The sequence below is a fragment of the Botrytis deweyae genome (assembly GCF_014898535.1).
Source record: "Botrytis deweyae strain B1 chromosome Unknown BDEW_009, whole genome shotgun sequence".
Lineage (NCBI taxonomy): Eukaryota > Fungi > Ascomycota > Leotiomycetes > Helotiales > Sclerotiniaceae > Botrytis > Botrytis deweyae.
Window position 1 is genome coordinate 266,873 of NW_024066216.1, and position 18,719 is coordinate 285,591.

General features: G+C 43.2%; 6 protein-coding genes across 6 annotated transcripts; 2 read left to right on the forward strand and 4 right to left on the reverse strand.

Moving 5' to 3' along the window:
- Nucleotides 1-56: 56 nt before the first annotated feature.
- Nucleotides 57-1,247, reverse strand: EAE98_004722 (uncharacterized protein; the record flags this gene model as incomplete). The annotated part of the gene is made up of 5 exons (XM_038952342.1): nt 57-420; nt 487-587; nt 718-876; nt 967-1,020; nt 1,157-1,247. The coding sequence occupies 5 exons, from the start codon at nt 1,245-1,247 to the stop codon at nt 244-246; spliced, it is 582 nt and encodes a 193-aa protein (XP_038810992.1). The 3' UTR covers nt 57-243.
- Nucleotides 1,248-3,819: 2,572 nt separating this feature from the next.
- On the forward strand, nt 3,820-6,399 carry EAE98_004723 (uncharacterized protein). The gene is made up of 9 exons (XM_038952343.1): nt 3,820-4,138; nt 4,195-4,310; nt 4,370-4,583; nt 4,635-4,652; nt 4,703-4,770; nt 4,822-4,867; nt 4,921-5,445; nt 5,504-6,055; nt 6,119-6,399. The coding sequence occupies exons 1-9, from the start codon at nt 4,007-4,009 to the stop codon at nt 6,236-6,238; spliced, it is 1,791 nt and encodes a 596-aa protein (XP_038810993.1). The 5' UTR covers nt 3,820-4,006; the 3' UTR covers nt 6,239-6,399.
- A 170-nt stretch (nt 6,400-6,569) lies between these two features.
- On the reverse strand, nt 6,570-8,353 carry EAE98_004724 (uncharacterized protein; the record flags this gene model as incomplete). The annotated part of the gene is made up of 4 exons (XM_038952344.1): nt 6,570-6,992; nt 7,062-7,658; nt 7,713-8,201; nt 8,282-8,353. 4 exons carry the CDS (start codon nt 8,351-8,353, stop codon nt 6,570-6,572), a joined length of 1,581 nt encoding a protein of 526 aa, XP_038810994.1.
- Nucleotides 8,354-9,555: 1,202 nt separating this feature from the next.
- Nucleotides 9,556-10,996, reverse strand: EAE98_004725 (uncharacterized protein; the record flags this gene model as incomplete). Its single annotated transcript, XM_038952345.1, has 7 exons — nt 9,556-9,865; nt 9,916-10,017; nt 10,068-10,453; nt 10,505-10,575; nt 10,628-10,664; nt 10,715-10,734; nt 10,789-10,996. The coding sequence occupies 7 exons, from the start codon at nt 10,994-10,996 to the stop codon at nt 9,556-9,558; spliced, it is 1,134 nt and encodes a 377-aa protein (XP_038810995.1).
- A 1,309-nt stretch (nt 10,997-12,305) lies between these two features.
- EAE98_004726 (uncharacterized protein) lies at nt 12,306-15,527 on the reverse strand. Its single transcript, XM_038952346.1, has 5 exons — nt 14,780-15,527; nt 14,600-14,719; nt 14,275-14,434; nt 13,608-14,216; nt 12,306-13,557 (listed from the first exon to the last, which is right to left on the reverse strand). The coding sequence occupies exons 1-5, from the start codon at nt 15,005-15,007 to the stop codon at nt 13,133-13,135; spliced, it is 1,542 nt and encodes a 513-aa protein (XP_038810996.1). The 5' UTR covers nt 15,008-15,527; the 3' UTR covers nt 12,306-13,132.
- A 521-nt stretch (nt 15,528-16,048) lies between these two features.
- EAE98_004727 (uncharacterized protein) lies at nt 16,049-18,497 on the forward strand (the record flags this gene model as incomplete). Its single annotated transcript, XM_038952347.1, has 14 exons — nt 16,049-16,255; nt 16,340-16,420; nt 16,478-16,530; nt 16,585-16,666; nt 16,719-16,811; nt 16,861-16,943; nt 16,992-17,073; nt 17,119-17,476; nt 17,524-17,588; nt 17,650-17,809; nt 17,874-18,029; nt 18,084-18,294; nt 18,347-18,404; nt 18,480-18,497. 14 exons carry the CDS (start codon nt 16,049-16,051, stop codon nt 18,495-18,497), a joined length of 1,707 nt encoding a protein of 568 aa, XP_038810997.1.
- Between the last annotated feature and the right edge of the window lie 222 nt (nt 18,498-18,719).

An 18,719-nucleotide genomic window follows, 5' to 3' on the forward strand; every position in this document is an offset into this window, starting at 1 on the left:
TTACATAGAAATATTGGAGCAATTCCACACCAAACAAAATAATCGAATGAAAATAAAAGTAGGCAGTTCAAAATTGAAACTTTTAGGTATTGAAAATCGATCATGGAAGCGCACCTTGCATGTAATCAAATCGAGCACGACTAGTGAAAGGTTATGAGAACATGTCAACTTCGCGCTCTACTATTCTACATTCCTACCCTCGTCTAACCTTGTCAACGCACCCGAAACCCCTTCCTTCTCCCTTTATCTGTATTCCGGTTTAACGAAATCAGCAAAGGTCTTTGGCTCTTCGTAGTTGTGGTGTCCATCATCGTGGTGGTCGTGGTGGTGGTCGTGAGCATCTTCTTGTGGACCAACATATTCCATCTTCAAAACGTTTCCGCACTCTGGGCAACGCTCAACGGGGCGGTCGCGGGACATCTGTGGAAGAGTTAGTACTGGAAGGTGGCATGTAGAAAGAAGGAATGAAGAGTTTGTGAGACGTACTGTAAGCCAGATAGTAACATGCGAGTCAACTGGGTATCCAGTACAGCCGGCATATTGTTCATCACCGAAAGACTTGACAATGATTGGGTTATCCAACGTGCCTATACAATCCTCATCGATTAGCAAATCCCTTCTGTTTTAATTTCATCCGTTCCGTTCATCTCACTTCCCAAACCTCATGCACAACAATCCAAGCCGGACATTCACCCTAAGAGACCCACGCAAGCGTACCTTTTCGGGAAGCATCCAAAGGCTTCATATCAAAAATATCAACTCCCTGCATCTTTCCCAAGATCTCAAGACGCTCGAGACCAGTCGCTTGGTCGAGATCGGTAGGGATAGTTCCTGGCGCGGCACCGGGTCCGAGAAGATCGGCTTCGGTCTTGATTTCTACACGTGGTGCGCATTATATATCAGTCCATTTGTCCCCATCTTTCCTTTCTCCATTTTCCCGCGCCCCGGCCTTGCGAATAAACACACCTTCGAACTTCTTAATCTTTCTGTCGCTCGATCCGGCCGGTGGTGCGGCTTCTCCTACGCATAACAATTAGCCCATGAGTCTCTCAAGCCATCCTCTAGCAGTCTATCTTTTTCTCAAGCTTCAAACCCAGGATCTTCGGTACCCGAGGTCGAATAGTTTTCGGGATACAACAAACGAGGATAAACATACTTCTGATGATACTGGACGAGAAGCTGCGTCTCACGACGGGAGAGACGGCTGCTCTGCGAGCAGCAGCAATGGCTGAGCGTTGGAGAAACATGGCGGGTGTGTCAATTGGAGATGCGGTAGTGGTACGATTTGTAGGTATTTTTGGAGATTTCGTGATGTTGCTTGGAGTGAGCCGCTAGTGGGCATGATTAGTAAGCTAGGCTGTTGATACACAAATGGGATGAGAGGTATTGATGATCACGTGTGTGGTGTAATCAAATGGGAAGGTGGGGATTGGTGATGGTGATGTGCGGCTTGGATTGATTTTTTTGGGTGTTTGGAATGAGATTTTGAAATTGCTGTGTAAAATCTACCATCACCACTTTGGTTTGTTTTTCTAATGGAAGATTGCCTCCCCTCTTCAATTCTCTTCAATTCGTACCTTTCTTTTTGCAAGTTAACGAAGTTCCAGATAGTATATGGAATTGCCTACCAATGCTGAAAAGTAGTCTTCAAGGACCCAGAGGTCGGTGAGGAGAACTCATCAAGTTTTTCATTTATATTCATTGCAAGATCTTGCAACCAAGCTATTATTGGCACTTTTCTCTGCATTACACAGACAAAAGTGCTTTAATAATTACTTTCATCCGATGGCATAATCCTCCGGAGTTACACCATCACCCAGAAGCTCTTGAGCGTTGTAAGTGTTCTCATCAAAGTCCATCAATGGAGTTAGTCAATACTTTTCAGAATTTCTGACATTCTACATCATCAACGATCTTGATAGATCTCATCTTGCTCTACAGGAGAAGCCTAAGAGGTTATCTTTTGATAGAGCTTCTCCAAAGTGTCCATAGTTCAATCGTTCAAAGGCACTCTCTTCACAAAATCTACAAAATCTCTCAACACTTCATTGTTTTTCAATTCTTTTTCTTGAGACGATGAGCAGAGAAAGTAGTTGTTTTCCTTCTCATCAAAAAGAATCGTTTCCCATTCCTTTCTGGTGCTATGATCGAAGTCCTGAAGAGCAATATATTCGGAATCAAATGTACGACATGAGTCATGTTCAGTTTTTAGTGAAAGTCGCTTCTCAGATTCTTGTCACCTCCCCTATAGCAATATTTCCTGTTGTTGTTATACGTACCTAGCATGTCAAATATAGAGCATAGTCTACACATTCAGACACAAGTGGACTAAAGAGGAACACTCTCATAGGATCTTTGCTAGGTGGAAATGGCAGATCGCTGACCGCACGTTCGTCATTCAAGATATTAGATGATTATGGAAATTCTCCGGCTCACAAATAAAGTTTATGCCGTGGTCCGTTCGAGAAAAAGTCTGTCAATCTATAGAATGCTGCTCTAGTCAAATAGCTGCAAAACGAAAAGATCATTTGGAAGTGCGGATGTATACACTCGCCTATACCACTTCAAATCGCCCATTATCTGATCTATGTTAGACTAACCGTGCTCATATGAAGAGACATTAACCTTAGGCTTCTGATCTATACCCACATAGAAATCCGCCGAAGACTTTTGCCGCGCAGAAGGTTGTTCACGATTTCAGTACATCTACTTCGAAGTACCTGATTTTATACTCTAAGTTTCCGTTTCTTGACTCTTGGTTGCCCATGTTCTTACCTGGTGGCTACATGATACTGAAATCGAAATGATAGTGATTGAAAGATCGGAAAGTCTCCCCCCCCCTTCCTTCATCACGCATGTTCTACTAGTGGCTCATTAGGTGCGAGTAACATACTAAGTATGCTTCATCTAAGCACGGGGCTAGCATCACAGACCACTTGGTCAAGTGGGTTTCACAAGATCATCCCCTCATCTACCCTGACATAGAATCGTGAGACACGTTACCATTCATCTTGACAACTACTTGGCTGGCTAATGAACGGGGGTTTCGAGACATAAACTCGATTCTGAACCACATGATCGTTAATTTCTACAAGGTAATGGCACAAGCAAGAGCTATTCATTGACTAATCACTTCTTCTCTCACTTATCAGGATCCATGGTAAACCAAATCACCACCAGTCACCCCACCATTGCATTTCGAGTCTCGAATTGGAACAAAAGAGACCCAATGTGAAAAGGATTGATAACCCTGGAAAGAATATTATAGTGAGAGTAATACGATCATTTATCATGATACACCGAAAAACACTTACATAGAAGGATTCTCCTAGGTTTACGGGCTTACACTATGCGTGCATACAGCCTAAATATGCCGCAATATCAAGTATCTCGGGCTTACGGTCGCATTCGGTCGCAAGATGCTCCTAGATAGCTTTGGGAGCCTGTACTCGAAAATTTGCATTGGGCGCATTCACCAAAACAAATTCTCTAGTAGTGAGTAATAGAGGACAAATGACCATAACCCTCGCTAAAAGGGTTCGGAGGCTTCATTGTGCCCTGGAGGTAGCAGCTAAGATATGTCAGCTCAAGATTCGAGAAGAATCGTAGATTTTCCGGATGTAACCAAAATCAAGCTATCGGCATCAATGGCGTGTGTATTTTTAATTTCGCTGGGCTTATTGCATACCCATATCTACTTTTATTTGTCTCCCTTGCAACCTTGTCAGAAATACGGTATTCTCATTTGCTACCGGAACACGGCAGGGATTCAAATACATGACAGCCATGTGGGATTTAGAGCCACGCTCCATAATATCGCCACACGCCTGCATACTTCTAAATGCTGGATCGTTTATTTGAATATTAGCAAAGGCTACTCAAGATCGTTCATCTTTGTACAAGCACAAGTACAAGTATAAGTTCCTGGCTCAGTACTTCAAATTTTTATTTGGTTATACAAGAGTCGTCTTTTGGGGTCGAGAAACATCTCCAAACCTCATTTGAAATGCTCTTCGCCGACTTCATCACCCAAGCCACAACTTTGCTCGTGGCAAGCTTGTCTCAACTTCAGACCAATGGCTTGTCATTATGGGGGACGCTCGATGCACCACAATTACCTCTCTATAACTTAACAAATGTATGTTCTCTAGATGCCATCTTAGCCGTCTACCGAGATTAATGATAGTATTCCAGGCGCCACAGACATCGCTGCAGAACACTTATGGAGCGATTCCAAATACAGGGCGTACCGTATATTATGACTGGACCATAACTAGAGGATATATAGCTCCTGACGGAGTGAACAAAAGGTACTTCGAGACAGATATTCATACGGCAAACATTTTTTGCTAACGAGATTGTAAAATAGCGTCATCCTCATTAACGGGCAGTTCCCTGGGCCGCTTCTTGATGCCAATTGGGGTGACATGATCCAAGTCACTGTTCGAAACCATATCAAAGACGAAGGAACTACAATTCACTGGCACGGGCTTCTGCAGAATGGCACACCTTGGATGGATGGCGTCCCTGGAATTAGCCAGTGTCCCATTAGTCCTGGCAGCCAATTCACGTATCGCTTTAGAGTATGTTCAGCTTCATATGTGTCTTTGTAGCCCTTCCTAACAAACTTGCAGGCAGATCAATATGGCACTGTAAGTGATGAACTTTCCAATACAATTCCAGTCTAATTAAAAAATTCAAGTCATGGTATCACAGTCATTACAGTGGTCAATACGGCGCTGGTCTTTTCGGACCATTAGTCATATACGGGTTCGTTCGCTCCCAATCTTTCCTAAGGTCCTATCATTAAAGTTCAAACAGCCCTCAGAACGTTCATTATGATATTGATATCGGCCCGGTTATGCTCGTAAGTAATTCTTAATAGATCATCCGTGTTCTTGGGCTCATTTTTAATTGCAGCATGATTGGTATCATGCCGATTACTACCAAGTGGTGGAACGACTTTTCTCGGTGCCTGCAAATCCACTTGCAGCCAACAATAACCTGATCAACGGAAAGATGGATTTTAATTGTAGCGCGATCACTGTGAATGCCTCTTGTACAGCCAACGCCGGGCTTTCTATGTTTCATTTTCACCCGGGTAAGACGCACCGGCTTCGTCTCATAAACCCAGGCACAGAAGGGAACCAGAAATTCAGTATCGATGGGCATGTATTGACAGTTATTGCTGTTGATTTCGTTCCAGTCGTACCATATGACACGAATGTGGTAACTGTAGGAGTTGGACAGCGCACAGACGTGATAGTTAAAGCTATTGGCAAGGTGGGATCATCATATTGGATGCGTTCCAACTTTAGCCAGCTGTGCGCATCTAGCCCCAGTCTACAGCCGAACGCTCTAGCTGTAGTATTGTACGACGGCGCCAATCCAAACAGCAGGCCCAAGTCCACACCATTTCCTTACAACGAAACGAATTGCTTGAACGTAAGCGGCCCACTCTTAAGGCCATACATGAAAGTACCATCTCTAACCAGACATTCAGGATCCCCTTAATACAACTACCCCATATGTCAAGAGTACTCCGCCAGTCACACCACAAGTCACCCAAACAATAGACATAAATTATGTTATCAATGGCTCCGGCATGTTTCTATTCACCTTCGGTGGCAGCTCTTTCCGGGCGGATTACAACCAGCCAGTTCTTCTTACAGCCGCAACAGCAAAAACCTCAACATCGAACAGCGGTACATATACCAACAGCACATCGCTCTATCCAACTACTATGAACGTTCAAGATTTTGGAACGCCTGCCTCTGTTCGTCTAATCATTACAAACAGCGTGCCAGTCTCTCATCCTATGCATCTTCATGGTCATAACTTTTGGATACTGGCCGAAGGAGTTGGCACATGGGATGGAACCATAACTAATCCATCCAATCCGATCAGAAGAGATACCTTCATGATGGCAGCAGCTCTTAGAACAGGCCCAAAGGCATACACTGTCATCGAATATGTTGCTGATAATCCTGGTGTATGGCCGTTTCACTGCCACGTCGCTGGACATGTCTCAACTGGGCTGTTAATAAATGTATTGGTGCGTACCTTAACCTGGAAACGAATCCATGGCCTCTATATTTCATTCACTGACTTTCTCCAGGAACAACCGGGTGTGTTAGCAAATAACTCCCAGGCTTTGAAATCAATATTGCCGACGTGTGAAAGTTGGCAGAAATGGACGAAATCTCATTTGGTGGATGAAATCGATTCGGGAGAATAGCTTGCCAGTCTTCGTTGAAATAGATTAGAATATGAACGGGAAATGATATGTGGCGATTTCGCACCACCGTTCTTTTTTTAGATGAACACTGTCACAATATTCGGCGGACAATGATCATTTCTGCGACTCATGATGAGAAATGAGCGAATCGCACAGGTAGACGCGGCAGCTATTTGGAATCAATCTTGGAGTTAGTAGAGTTGATTGGCAATTTACACATACGATACATTGTTATTTTCCATAAATAATGTGAGAATTTGGAAAGTCATGTATTTTGAATTGGAAGACATATAGCTATCATTGAGATATCTAGCTTCACTGACGATAGGTCTCAGGCAGACAATCCGACTTCCTTATCATGTCTCACGACAGGAACCATTTCTAGAACGTACGGCTCCTTGACCCACAAGCCGTATGTCTTTTGCTCCACCCACAACTTCTTGTAACAAAGTTCCCCTTCCCTTCCTTCCGGAATGCGGAAATCAAAATTCCACAACAAACGACCTAGTATGAGCTTCATCTCGGCATGAGCTAAAACTTGTGCAATGCAGTTTCGTGGTCCAACACTAAACGGCTGCACAATCTTGAAGTTATCATCTTTGAAGGTTTCCTTGTCGAAGTATGGATCGGAGGTAGTTGGTTCGAACAGAGAAGATGAGGTTGACGATAGCCAGCGTTCTGGTATAAAGCGGTCGGCATGGGCAAAGTGATCATGGTAGCGATATGCAGCGATTTGAGGAAGTCCGACGAATGTCTTCAGAGAGGTGGAGGAATTAGTTGTGTTTCAATTTTATTAGGGATGTTAAGACTTGACTGAACTCACGCCTCCTGGATACATATCTCCAGCAATTGTGTCACCACCATCCGGCACAGTACGTGGTATAGAGCACGGCACTGGCGGGGTATATCGAAAATTTTCTTGGAATACGGCTGTGAGATAAGGGAGGTTCTCGAGAGCCTTCAGGGTAATTTCAGACTCGTCCGAGAACGTCTCTCTAATCTCTTTCTTCAACTTTTTCATCTTCTCAGGCTGCAACATTAGGTTTCTCGTTGTTGAAAGTAGCACTGTCGAAGTGGTTTCACTTCCTGCAATGACCAATGTTCCTGCTGTTGCTTCTATTTCCGGCATGGTCATTGTATTCTTCGTATTAGCGCCAACGATATATGACATGAAGTCATTGCGACCAGTCTCTAGATTGAGACGTTTTTGTACCCATTCTACACTACGGCGAAAATGATATATACGTTCGTTGAAGGCTGATTTGGGGATACAGTACCATAAAATCTTATCAATTACCGGGTAAAAAGTTATACTGGCTAGGAGGCACGATGCTTTGAGATGGGCAAAGAGGAACGATACCCAGCGATGATATCTTCCTTTCGCGAGACATTCAAACGACTGTCCAAATGTCAAGTCACCCTGTGTTTCCTGTTGTCAGAATCTAACACAATTACACACGAAGATTACACTTGCCGTAATATCAAAGGTAGTAAAATTGTACCAATCTTTCAGATCCAGGAATCTTCGTGTTCGAGCTTCTTGTATCAACAGGCCCGTATACTTCTGCAAGAATGGCTCTTGGGCTTTCAGAGCGCTAGGAGAGAAGGCATGATTCAAGATCTTCCTTTGCCTTGTGTGATCATCCTCGAAAGAATCCAGAATTGAGAAGACTCCATTTGGAGCTGGTCTAATCCAAGCGGGATTTTTGGTAAATTCAGCATGCCCACGACCTCGCGCTCCATAGATGTCATGCCATGCTTGGCCATCGATGAAAGATAGTTCGTCTGGTGCCAATCGTACAACCTTGCCATATTTGGTGTGAATGGCCCAAGTGTCATGGACCAGGTTACCGCGAGACAGAGATATTGCGTATGGAAGACGGGAAATCCTCCAGAGCAGTGGGCCTGGGTACTTAGACAGCGGGTGGAAGAAGTGGTTGTAGAAACATCGGAAAGTATTATACTAGAGACGTTTCAGTACGAAACAGAGAAAGTAGGCACGCAAAATTTAAGGCAACAAAGAGGACTACAACTGTAACTCACTGCTAGAAAAAAAGCCACAAAGTACAGACTGACAGCCTTTAGGCCAAACTCATTAGAAAAATAGTGATCCATTATTCTCCCTATACATGGTGGTGGAGAGCACGGGGAAACGGCAGACTATGTCTGTGTTCAACAGTTCTAATGGGAATGCCCTACTACCCGGAAACCATTCCAGATTTTTCCACATCGTCAGGAGACAGCAATCGGCATGAAAGCATTGTTGCGACTCGCGTAGGCGTCGTGAATGCCATGTAGCAATATCTCCTGCAGAACCCCAGGATTGAGAACCTGGAAAAATTACTCCGGAATAAAGCACGGAAAAGATCTACAAGCTTGACTTAAGCAATGTAACATCTGACGGACATACAGGACCTCCACCACCATCCGTAAAAATAACGTTCCCGTGTTTTGTGTAATCTCAAATTATGGAGGCAGTGACATATGCCTAGGATCTTATTGGGCTGATTTCTGAGGAAGTCTTGGTCACTAATCATAGATAAAATCCCTCAGCTTTGAGACTTAGGGATTGTATATCAATCACCCTATTCAACCTGTAAGTATGTGCTCACTTGCATAAGCAGCATTAGTCTTGCAACTCTCTTGTTTACTCGGGGCAAGAAAGGCTAGCGTCACCAGCCCCCCTAGCATGCTGACCCACCTGCCGAGCTAACGCCTAAAGCTTAATAAGACCATAACGTTTGACAAGACAAACGAGACAAGCTAATGAATGCCTAAACAGAAGGTACCTATCGTACAGTAGTATTAGTTACGCCTCGCCACACGTGTTCATCTGCGAAGTGGAAAGTCGAGATTGATTATCATGACATCTTTTTCATCAGGTGCGCATCACACGATCACACTTTAGTCTCTAAATTCCTTGTTCCATCTCATCAACTACACGATACCAACCTATTCACTCGGAAATTGATATGTATGCATCAGGGCTGATCGACTTGAAGAATCAACAGCTCAAACAGACTGAGATGATTGTCAATTCAAACCAGCCAAGTCACGTGCCTAAACACAAGCGCTCGTCTGGCCAAGAAAGAACGCAACACAAAAAGGACATACTCTCTTCAATATTCAAATCCAATATTTTCATAGATTTTCTGAAAACGCCACTGTGATTCAATATAGGCAAATCTCAGTATCCTCAGTGTAAGAGTTGGCAGCCCACATTTCACGTGTACAAGATTCTTCGGGTTGAATTATTTTAAGATTACAGAAGAGCTCCACCAGTACACGCCACTGATGATACGCTGAGAGCGAGTATTCTACACGACGGTCTGATCTACCGTTCTAGTTTCTCTAATGGCACCATCAGGTATCTCATCAGAAAAACTCCTAGCACTCTTTCTATCAAGCTCAATCTCACTATCTTGTGGTAAATAGTGTTTGGACCGTGGGCCTCGTCGATTAAATCCGGATAAAGAGCCTCTGCTTGCAGAACTTTGAGTTGTACGGGTTGAGCCGAAAAGACTTCGTAAAGACTGTCCAACTTTTGTGTTGGTCAAGACATAGCGGAAAAGTTGTGGACAGACAAGCAGACACGAACAGATGATTGTTACGTTCAACTCGATGGATCTGATGCTTGTTAGTTCAGTATCATTCGCCGCGATTGCAGAATTGCTTACATCCATACGGCCTCGTACATAACGTCCCAGGTTTGATCTGCGTCACTATCCTTAAGTTTCACAGCTATTTCAACGTTTCGAGCCAGAGTAGCTCCCACAGCACTGTTTTCCTGGTCAGAATAATGTTTTTCTCATAGAATGTATCCACTCACAATCCACCAATAGCAAATATTGCTGCCAGTCCCAACTTTCGTCCCCGACTTAGCTGTAATCTGTACAGCATGGGCATGGGCAGAACAAGAATAATGATATCCGTGAGTAGATTTAGGGCACCAATTGCAAGGTCAGTCACATAGCCGTCTAGGCAGACAGCTTTTTTGCCGGGGGTTTTGATTCCGAACGCCGCAGCGACGGGATTGCACCAAAAGATCTGCACCAATGTTGATGCGACGAGGTAACAAATCGTGAATACCAGAGTTCCATAAACAGTCCAGCGAAAGGCTTTGCTTGGTCTGAAAATCGACAAATAATACATCAAGATGGATACTTTGGCGCAAAGGATTCCGGGGGGCCACATTATATCCCCAATTCTATGAAGCTATCGTTCCGTTAATTTGGAGCGCCCTTCTTAATCATCTCTGAAACTTACCAGCCAAGTATTTCGATTAAGTGGGAGACGAAGGTCCCAAACATGATGCGCAATCCCATAATGTTCGATGTCTAAATATTCTGAGCTATTATGCGAATCAACGAAGGATCGAGTGGTACTGACCAACAATGAAGCAGGTGGCTCTGGCAATCGAAAAGGCCTACATGATGTAAGCAAGAAATTCGCATTTGCTCTTGTTGGTAGTCATACCAGCGCAAAAACGATCAGAACTGGAGACACATTAGTATTGTCTGAAGAATGCCTAGTATTACAATGACACTTACCATCATCCCATCCTAGCTTTCTTCCTGCCATAGACACTTTGGTCGTCAGACGAAGTACCACAAAGATGAATGCAACGCATAGTGTTGTGAGAGTTCCTGCCATGTACATTCCGCCATTGCTTTCGGGGTGGTCGAAATTTGGTGTCACTCCTGGTGGAGCCGGTGCTGCAACGAAGCCTTCTCTACCGATGAGGTCAAAAATTGCCATTGTAAGGAACGCACGGGCTCTGCTAGTCCAAAGAAAGTTGTGGAGAAGTGGACTCAATCAGCTTGTTGTAGATGTCTTGATGGCTCCAGTGCGTATATTATACAGAGTTCATTAGATCCAATTTCTCATTCTTGATTGCATAAATAAAGACTTCAAAATTCAAATGTAGAGATCCTTCCTCTCAAATCTTTCGCCATGGTTTCAAAAAGGCCCCCTTCAAATGCTGATGGAGGGTGGTAGTTGGACATACAACTTCGGAAATTCGTGAAACCGTAAGATCCAGTCATCTTGAATGTATCTAAGCAGAAAGATACGATATTGATCCATGAAGTCCTCCAATAGTAACACGCGTGAGAAAATAGCTAGTGGCTAAGCCATAAGTTTTAGTAATGGTAGCAACAGTGGGTGGTATCGTGTCTATCCAATGATGAGATAATGACCCTGGAAATCAGCCTGTGTAATCATATGCCTCCTGTTTCCGCTTACAGTAAATGGGATGTCTGGATGGCAGTAATTACTTGAGCTGACAATAGATCATATCTGACCATATTATTAGCCACCTTGTAATATAGTCATGTATATGTTAAGGGATCTACCGTTCAGGCGGTTAAACTTCAACAGCGCAGTACATGCATCTATTTGCTGTTTTAAGTTGAATACATCCGACGGCGCAGTGCATGTATCTAGTAGAAAAATTAACTCATAAACATACATACTAGGAGGTCGAAATACGTACTTCGATAGTCTATGCATTAGTGCTTATGTACTATAGCATCGTTATTAGTATGTCACCCATCCTGGTATATAGTTTATTGCTGAAGAACTACTACTATAGTATAGATGAACCCCCGAGGTAAGGAAGGGCACATTTTAAGCGCCAATTTTGTCCGGGGCGGGCTGTTTCCAGGTTCAACTATGCGAGGCCGGACCGACAAGGTAGTAATTGTGATAGGATTCGAATGATTTGGATATAGACGAGGTCAAATGCTGAGGGTTGTGATTGAGTGTTTCATTTGTCCAATCCCTACTCCCACTTCCTGCAATTTTGTAAGGAAGCACGATGTGATTGTTCATATCGACTTTGTTTGAATCTCCGATTTCCTGATTATGCACTTTTGAGAACTTGCATAGGCACATTTCTTAAATCTCTTATTCCGCTTGGAAAATACTTGGAATTGTGGTCTAAGACGTTCCGGATGTATTTGAAAGCATCAAGAGACAGAGGTCTGCCCTTGTTCAAGGCTCAATGCTCAACCCCATACCCAACCCCACCCCCACCCCCCTTCATAGGCGAAATCCCGGTATACTAAATCACTTAAATAGAACCATATATTAGAACACGTGTATTTCGATATCTTCCCAAAATGTCAATCTTTATGTTATACTATACTTTGAAACCTCTTAAACATACGAAACTTCTCAAATTTCATTTCAAATAAATGATTGCTCAATTTGATGTCGAATATTGAAAAGAGCGAAACGTTTTGGATCGTCTGGGTTTTTTGTCCTGCCTCCCGTGCATTATCCTAGCCAGCAAAACTTTCAGAAAGGATCTACATGGATCGTCGGATAACAGATTAAAATCTCACATAAGATTTCTCAATTTATCCTTACGCTGGGGTCTCGAAAAAATTTGACTGCTTAGACATCCTATTGTTCGATGTCGGCTTGAGAAAGCCTCGTTTAGTCTTCTGGGGTAATTCCTCGAAAGTTGTTTCAGTCTTTCAGGAAAGAGTTCTTAGTGGTTATCATTTTCCGATTTTAAATGCCTTCCTATTCATGTCCACCTTCATGATGTAGTCGATGAAATAGGAAGGTAAAGCCGTTAGAACTGCCTCTCCAAGCAGACCCCGACAGATTTGAAGTGGTTAATATTGACAATCAAGGGTTGTTATTCGCCATCAAATATGCCTTTAATGTAGATGTGTGAGCGAGAAGGCACAAATAAAAATGCTTCATTCTTCTCAAAGTTGAGTTGGACCGAGTTCCAGAAAACATTAAAATGGGTTTCTAAGTATATAAATTTCAATTCTGAATAGAAGAATTAGGAGCATTCGATTGTAAGAATCAGTTCACCCCCCAAACGTATGCAAACGGCAAGAGAATTTCGGTATGGCAATTAAAAATGAGACACCATTATATACTCCAGGGGCTGTCTCGTTCCTTCATCAAAATATGTGCTGTAGGGTCTGGGAAACAATACTCATGAGCTAACAAATTTCCTGGTCGCGATTTGCCTTCTGGAAATTTGAAATCGTAGTTGAGAATAAGATGAGCAATCAGGATTTTAATAGCATGTGCTGCAAAGAATCTGCCTGGACAGGAGTATTTTCCATGACCAAAATGCATGTTATTCTTATCAGTCATGGCGAATTGATGAAGGTTGCTTTGTCCAGGCTTTTGCCTCTCGTGATAGAAGCGAAAGCCTTGGAAAACACCAGGATCGGGAGTTACAGACTCGAGAGCAATCGGCACGACAGGTACTACCATATGTACACCCTTTGGAAGTATTGTGCCGTCGGAAAGCTGTATGTCTTCCATTGCAGCACGTTTGAAACCAACTAAGCGCGTTAGGAACGTGTCTGTATAAAGCAACTACAATAAAACTTACTAAGACTTGGACCGTTTAGTCGTTGTGACTCTTTCATGAAACTATCAAGCTTTCTCATTTTTGTGAGCGTCGTCTTCTGCCAACCTCCATCCTCCTTTAGAGCCTGCAAGATCTCTTCTCGAAGCGGCTCGAGGTATTCTGGATGAGCAATAATATCATACAGAACCTGAGTTGCTGTCATAGAAGTTGTATGAACAGACGCCAACGCCAAGACAAGTAGTCTATGAACCAGCTCTGCCGCCTGACCATCCCGCTCGTTCCACGCCTCATCCATCAACCATTGCAGGAAATCATTTGGTGGTTTGTAATCTGGATCATTGACTGTTTCCATTCGCCTGCGCTCTTCCACAATGGGTGTGATGAGTCTTTGTGCGTTGTGAAGATTCCGAGAGACGGCCCAAGTAGCTGGCATGAAATATGATGAGATTCGTTTGAGGTAGGGCGGAATGACTCTCATTTGAATTGCAACTCGGAAGACATTCTCCGGGAACATCCTTTGGATTTCCATCCATTCTTTGTTGCGCTCCAATGAGGCAACTGATATTCGTGCGAAATCATGCACAACCAACCTTACTACGGTATCAAACCCAAGTATGGAAACCCAATTATCTGGCAAACGTTAGTTTCTGATAGCTGCCGAGGTGAAAGTGGTTTATAGAAGCCGGACCTTTGCACGGAGGTATCTCTTGCGTCAATGCCCATTTCATTTCTTCACATATCAAAGGCACAAAGAGACCAAGCTTGGGGGTAAGTCGCGTGTGAATGGCATGAGTGTGTAGGTTACCACGCAGCAAGATATCGATAGTGTTATAATTGCCTTGGAAATTCTACATGCAGGTCAGTATGAAGCTTCCAATAGTTAAAAGCGGTGTACTATTCGAAGCCAATTTGATATTTCAAACAATTTGAATCATCTTATTGGTTCCCGACAGTGAAAACTTGTGATTGTAGGACTGCAGTCCGGACTACTAAAAATTCCATGGGTGACTTGCCTCAATATTTGCAACCATAGAGCTGAGTTTTTCTTCCGGGATCGCTCGAAGCTCATTGATGTACTTGTTAGGTACAACTAACATATCATTTCCATTTATTTTGAAGAATTGATCTTTGTACTAAGTACTTATCAGAACAATTGTTTATGGAGTCATCGATGGAGCAGATGAAGGCTTTACCTGATGATATCCTTCTTGAAGGAGGTTCATTGCATTGTTGAGATACTGAACCCTCGCGGGGTAGGCCCATCTCAGGCCAACAATAGGAGCTTTCACTGCAGCATTGCCATGGGGAAAGAGCACAGCCCTGAGCCACGAACCGAATAGAATGGAACAGATTGCGACCAGAGCAAATAACGGTTTTGTTATTGAAGCCTCTCCATAACCCGTGATCTCTATGAGGGACATTTTAATCGAAATTCGTCAACTCTCTGATCGGTTTGTATCTCAGGAATTCCAATAATTCCACTCAGTAGCATATAAACGGATCTTCACCTCTAATGCCCTCCCCCGCACTTTCTACATCTCTTAGCTAGCAATATCTTCGATCCTAAGGTCTCTATCCTTACTATCTCAATCTAGCACTTGCTCCATAGCTTTGCTGCCAATGCACGAATCCTTCGCAATGTGATATAATGAGGCGCAAATAAGACATGTACATATGCACTCATCTCCTGCAGTGACAGTAGTATCTTCATGCGCGACTAACAAGGATACTTCCAGGTTCTCATGAATCAGAATTTGTCATGTGTCGGTGTTATTTGGATATGTACTCCGTTTGCGAAAGTGACTACTCACCTAGCTTAGCGTGTATACCTGGTTATAGAAGTTTGATGGCTTCCTGGGGTCAACAAAGAGATACATCAAGTTACTCAATAGAACCAAATGCCGAAAATACTCATATTTCAATACTTATATGATCATATCACTTTGTGTCGTAATTGTTTAATTTGGTACAAAATATTGAAAATACAATGAATGGGCACAGTAGAGACAGTGCGGAATTCGGTAAATGTAATACATACATGTACCGAGATACATACGGTATAACGTCATCATAGTGTCATCACGGAGTATTTCGCAAGATCCGATTGGCTAAAAAGAAATACATGAATCTTACAACCGAAAGTCTCCTTGCTAGTGCTCACCTTGTACAGTAATAAGACATGATCATTTTAAGTGCAGTGGATATAAACGAACTTGCGAGCGATCAAGGGATACATCGACCCAAAATTACCCCATGTCGTGTTCTACAAATTCTGTTGGACCGCGACCCCAACACTTTCCAACATGCTTCCAAGTTGGTGCTACCTACTAGAAATGGAATAGATAGAAAGAGGCGGTGTCTATAGAAACAAAAAGCCCAAAATGACTGCGGCCACACCTCAAGTGAGTTGCCAGTACTTTCACTGACTTCTCTTACCCTGTACAATCACCAGTCTAGAGATTATGGAATCCAATCCAACGGGCGCGCCGAGAGATTCTAGTGCCGTCAAAGATAACGGTCAATCGGTTATGATGACAGCCGACGAAGAAAAAGCAGCAGCAACAGTGCCTACGGGAGATGAAAACCAGGACCACGATGCAAAACTCGAGACCGGGTCAAGTCAGCCTGTGAAATTGCCGGAAAGACAAAGAACTATACATGGCATCAAAGTATTGTCAAGTCATTTCCTTCAAACTGGCTCTATGGTCATACCTAAACAATAGTGCAGGGACTGACGAGAGTATACCTTTTAGTGGGTCCTTTTAGTTGTCGCCATTCTCTCGAATCTTTGCTTCTATGCCATCGATAATACAATAGTAGCTGTGATTCAACCTGTATGTCCTGCCAAAGCGAACAGGTACCGTGTGTCAAACTTACACCATATTGTGTAGGTCATCGTCAAAGATTTCGGTGAAGTCCAAAATTTACCATGGATTTCCGTCGGGTAATATGAGTCCTTTGCAACCTCCAAAAATGGGCTATCTGACATTTTTTTGAGTTTCTTGATGGCTGGAACAGCCACGGCATTAGTTAATGGGAAGCTCTTTGCGTCCTTCAACGCCAAGATCTTGTACATAGCGGTTTGTACCTTGACGATGACGCTCTTCCACTATAAATTTCTGACACTGAAAGTTCTCGTTACTTTTCGTCGTCGGCTCCATCATATGTGGTGCAGCTCCAAATATGACAGCACTGATTTTTGGTCGTGTGATAGGAGGAGTTGGTGTATGTAACACATCATTCTCCTACTAGCCATCACTGACCATGTCAAAAGGGCACTGGAATGTATCTTGGGGCTCTCACGTTGATATCGGTCAACACTAGTCCCAAGGAAACAACAGAATATATGGGATATCTGTAGGTGTTTCTAGAGATGCTTTAGGTTTCAACTAACGATTCGCAAAGTGCTTTGGTCTGGGGATTCGGATCTGTTATTGGACCCCTCATTGGAGGTGCCTTTACGGATAGTTCTGCAACTTGGAGATGGGTAGGTTTCGTTGATTAGACTTTTTGCTAGGCTCACATTTTCTAGGGATTCTATATCAATGCACCCGTGATTTGCATTTTTATTCCAGTGTATCTCTTCATAATACCATCGTACACTCCTCGTCCAACAGAATCCTTTCTTTCCAAAATTCAAACCATAGATTGGGTGGGCAGCGTACTGAGCTGCGGTGCTTTCGTTGCTGGTATCATAGCTATCAATTTTGGAGGCACACTATATCCTTGGCACAGCTGGCAAATCATCGTTTTGTTTGTAGTTTCTGGAGCATTTTTCATCGCCCTCTTCCTGCAGCAGCACTTCAATTTCTTGACTACTCAGGCGCTTCGTGTGCTACCGATTCATCTTCTCAAGACAAAGGATATGATCATATGCTGCGTGTGTCAAGGTAAAGATATTTTAGATACATTCGAGACAATCACTTACACCTCGCAGTTGCCGTTGCACTTATAGTGCCTGTTCCGTTATACTATATCCCGGTTTTCTTCCAATTAGCTAAGGTATATTGCAAACCCTCACCTCTAATCTTGTATCTTTCCACTAATGTTAGTACTCGCAAAGGGAGATTCTGCTCTCCGAGCCGGAGTCAAAACACTTCCTTTGATATGCTTCTGGGTGACCTCGAGTGCCATTCGTGGACGTCTTATGGGGAAGCTAGGATGGTATCAGCCCTGGTATATCGCCGGAAGTATTTTGAACATTCTCGCTGGTGTATTTCTGAGTATGATTTGTTCTAATTTCTTCTCTTGATATACAAATGGAAGCAATGTTGACTTGTATGTTAGGTCGTATCAACATCACCACATCAGATGCTGTCATATACGGACTTCAGGTCCTATCTGGAGTAGGGACGGGCTGCTATGGCCAAGCAGGTTTTGCAGTAGCACAACGATTAGTGCCCCCAGCCGATATTCATCGCGCAATATCCCTCATGCTAATCGGTACGAAAATTCCCTCATTGCTGACCAATTGTGCTGATCACCCTTCCAATATAGCACAACTCACTGGAACCACACTCGGTCTTGCAATTGCTGGAGCCATATTTCAGAATGTTTCACTACCTCGAGTGCGGCAAGTAGTGCCATCCTTCTCAGCTTCGCAATTGAGTAATCTAATCACACAAATTGGTGGTGGTCTTGATGATCAGCTGAATGAAGTGCAGACTAAGGAGGTTCTCGCCATCATTGTTGATGCTCTGACAGATACGTGAGTATAAACTTCTTTGTGTTTGATCATTTTCGAAGCTAAAACCATTTAGATATATCCTCATTTACGCAGCAGCAGCTCTGTCCCTAGTACTCTCAATATTCTTCACCGTATGTTTGCTTTATCTCCATCGGATGTTTCCCACATATCTATAGGCTGTCCTTTTGCTGATGACTACAATGTAGCCTAAGAAGCTTTGGTAGATTGAAGAAGTATACATGGTAATTGTCAGGCCATTATTCACGTCTTCTTGATGAATGTCGAGGCGTGCTAGCTTACCAGGATACAGTTCAGGTAAAAGGATGTTGAGAGAAAACCATCATATGCCCAGCGACCCCCTTTAAAAGTAACATTTTCTTTTTTGATATTGTGCGGCGTTCAAAATTATAAAGGCCCATTTCCTCCAATTGATTCCCTCGATATTC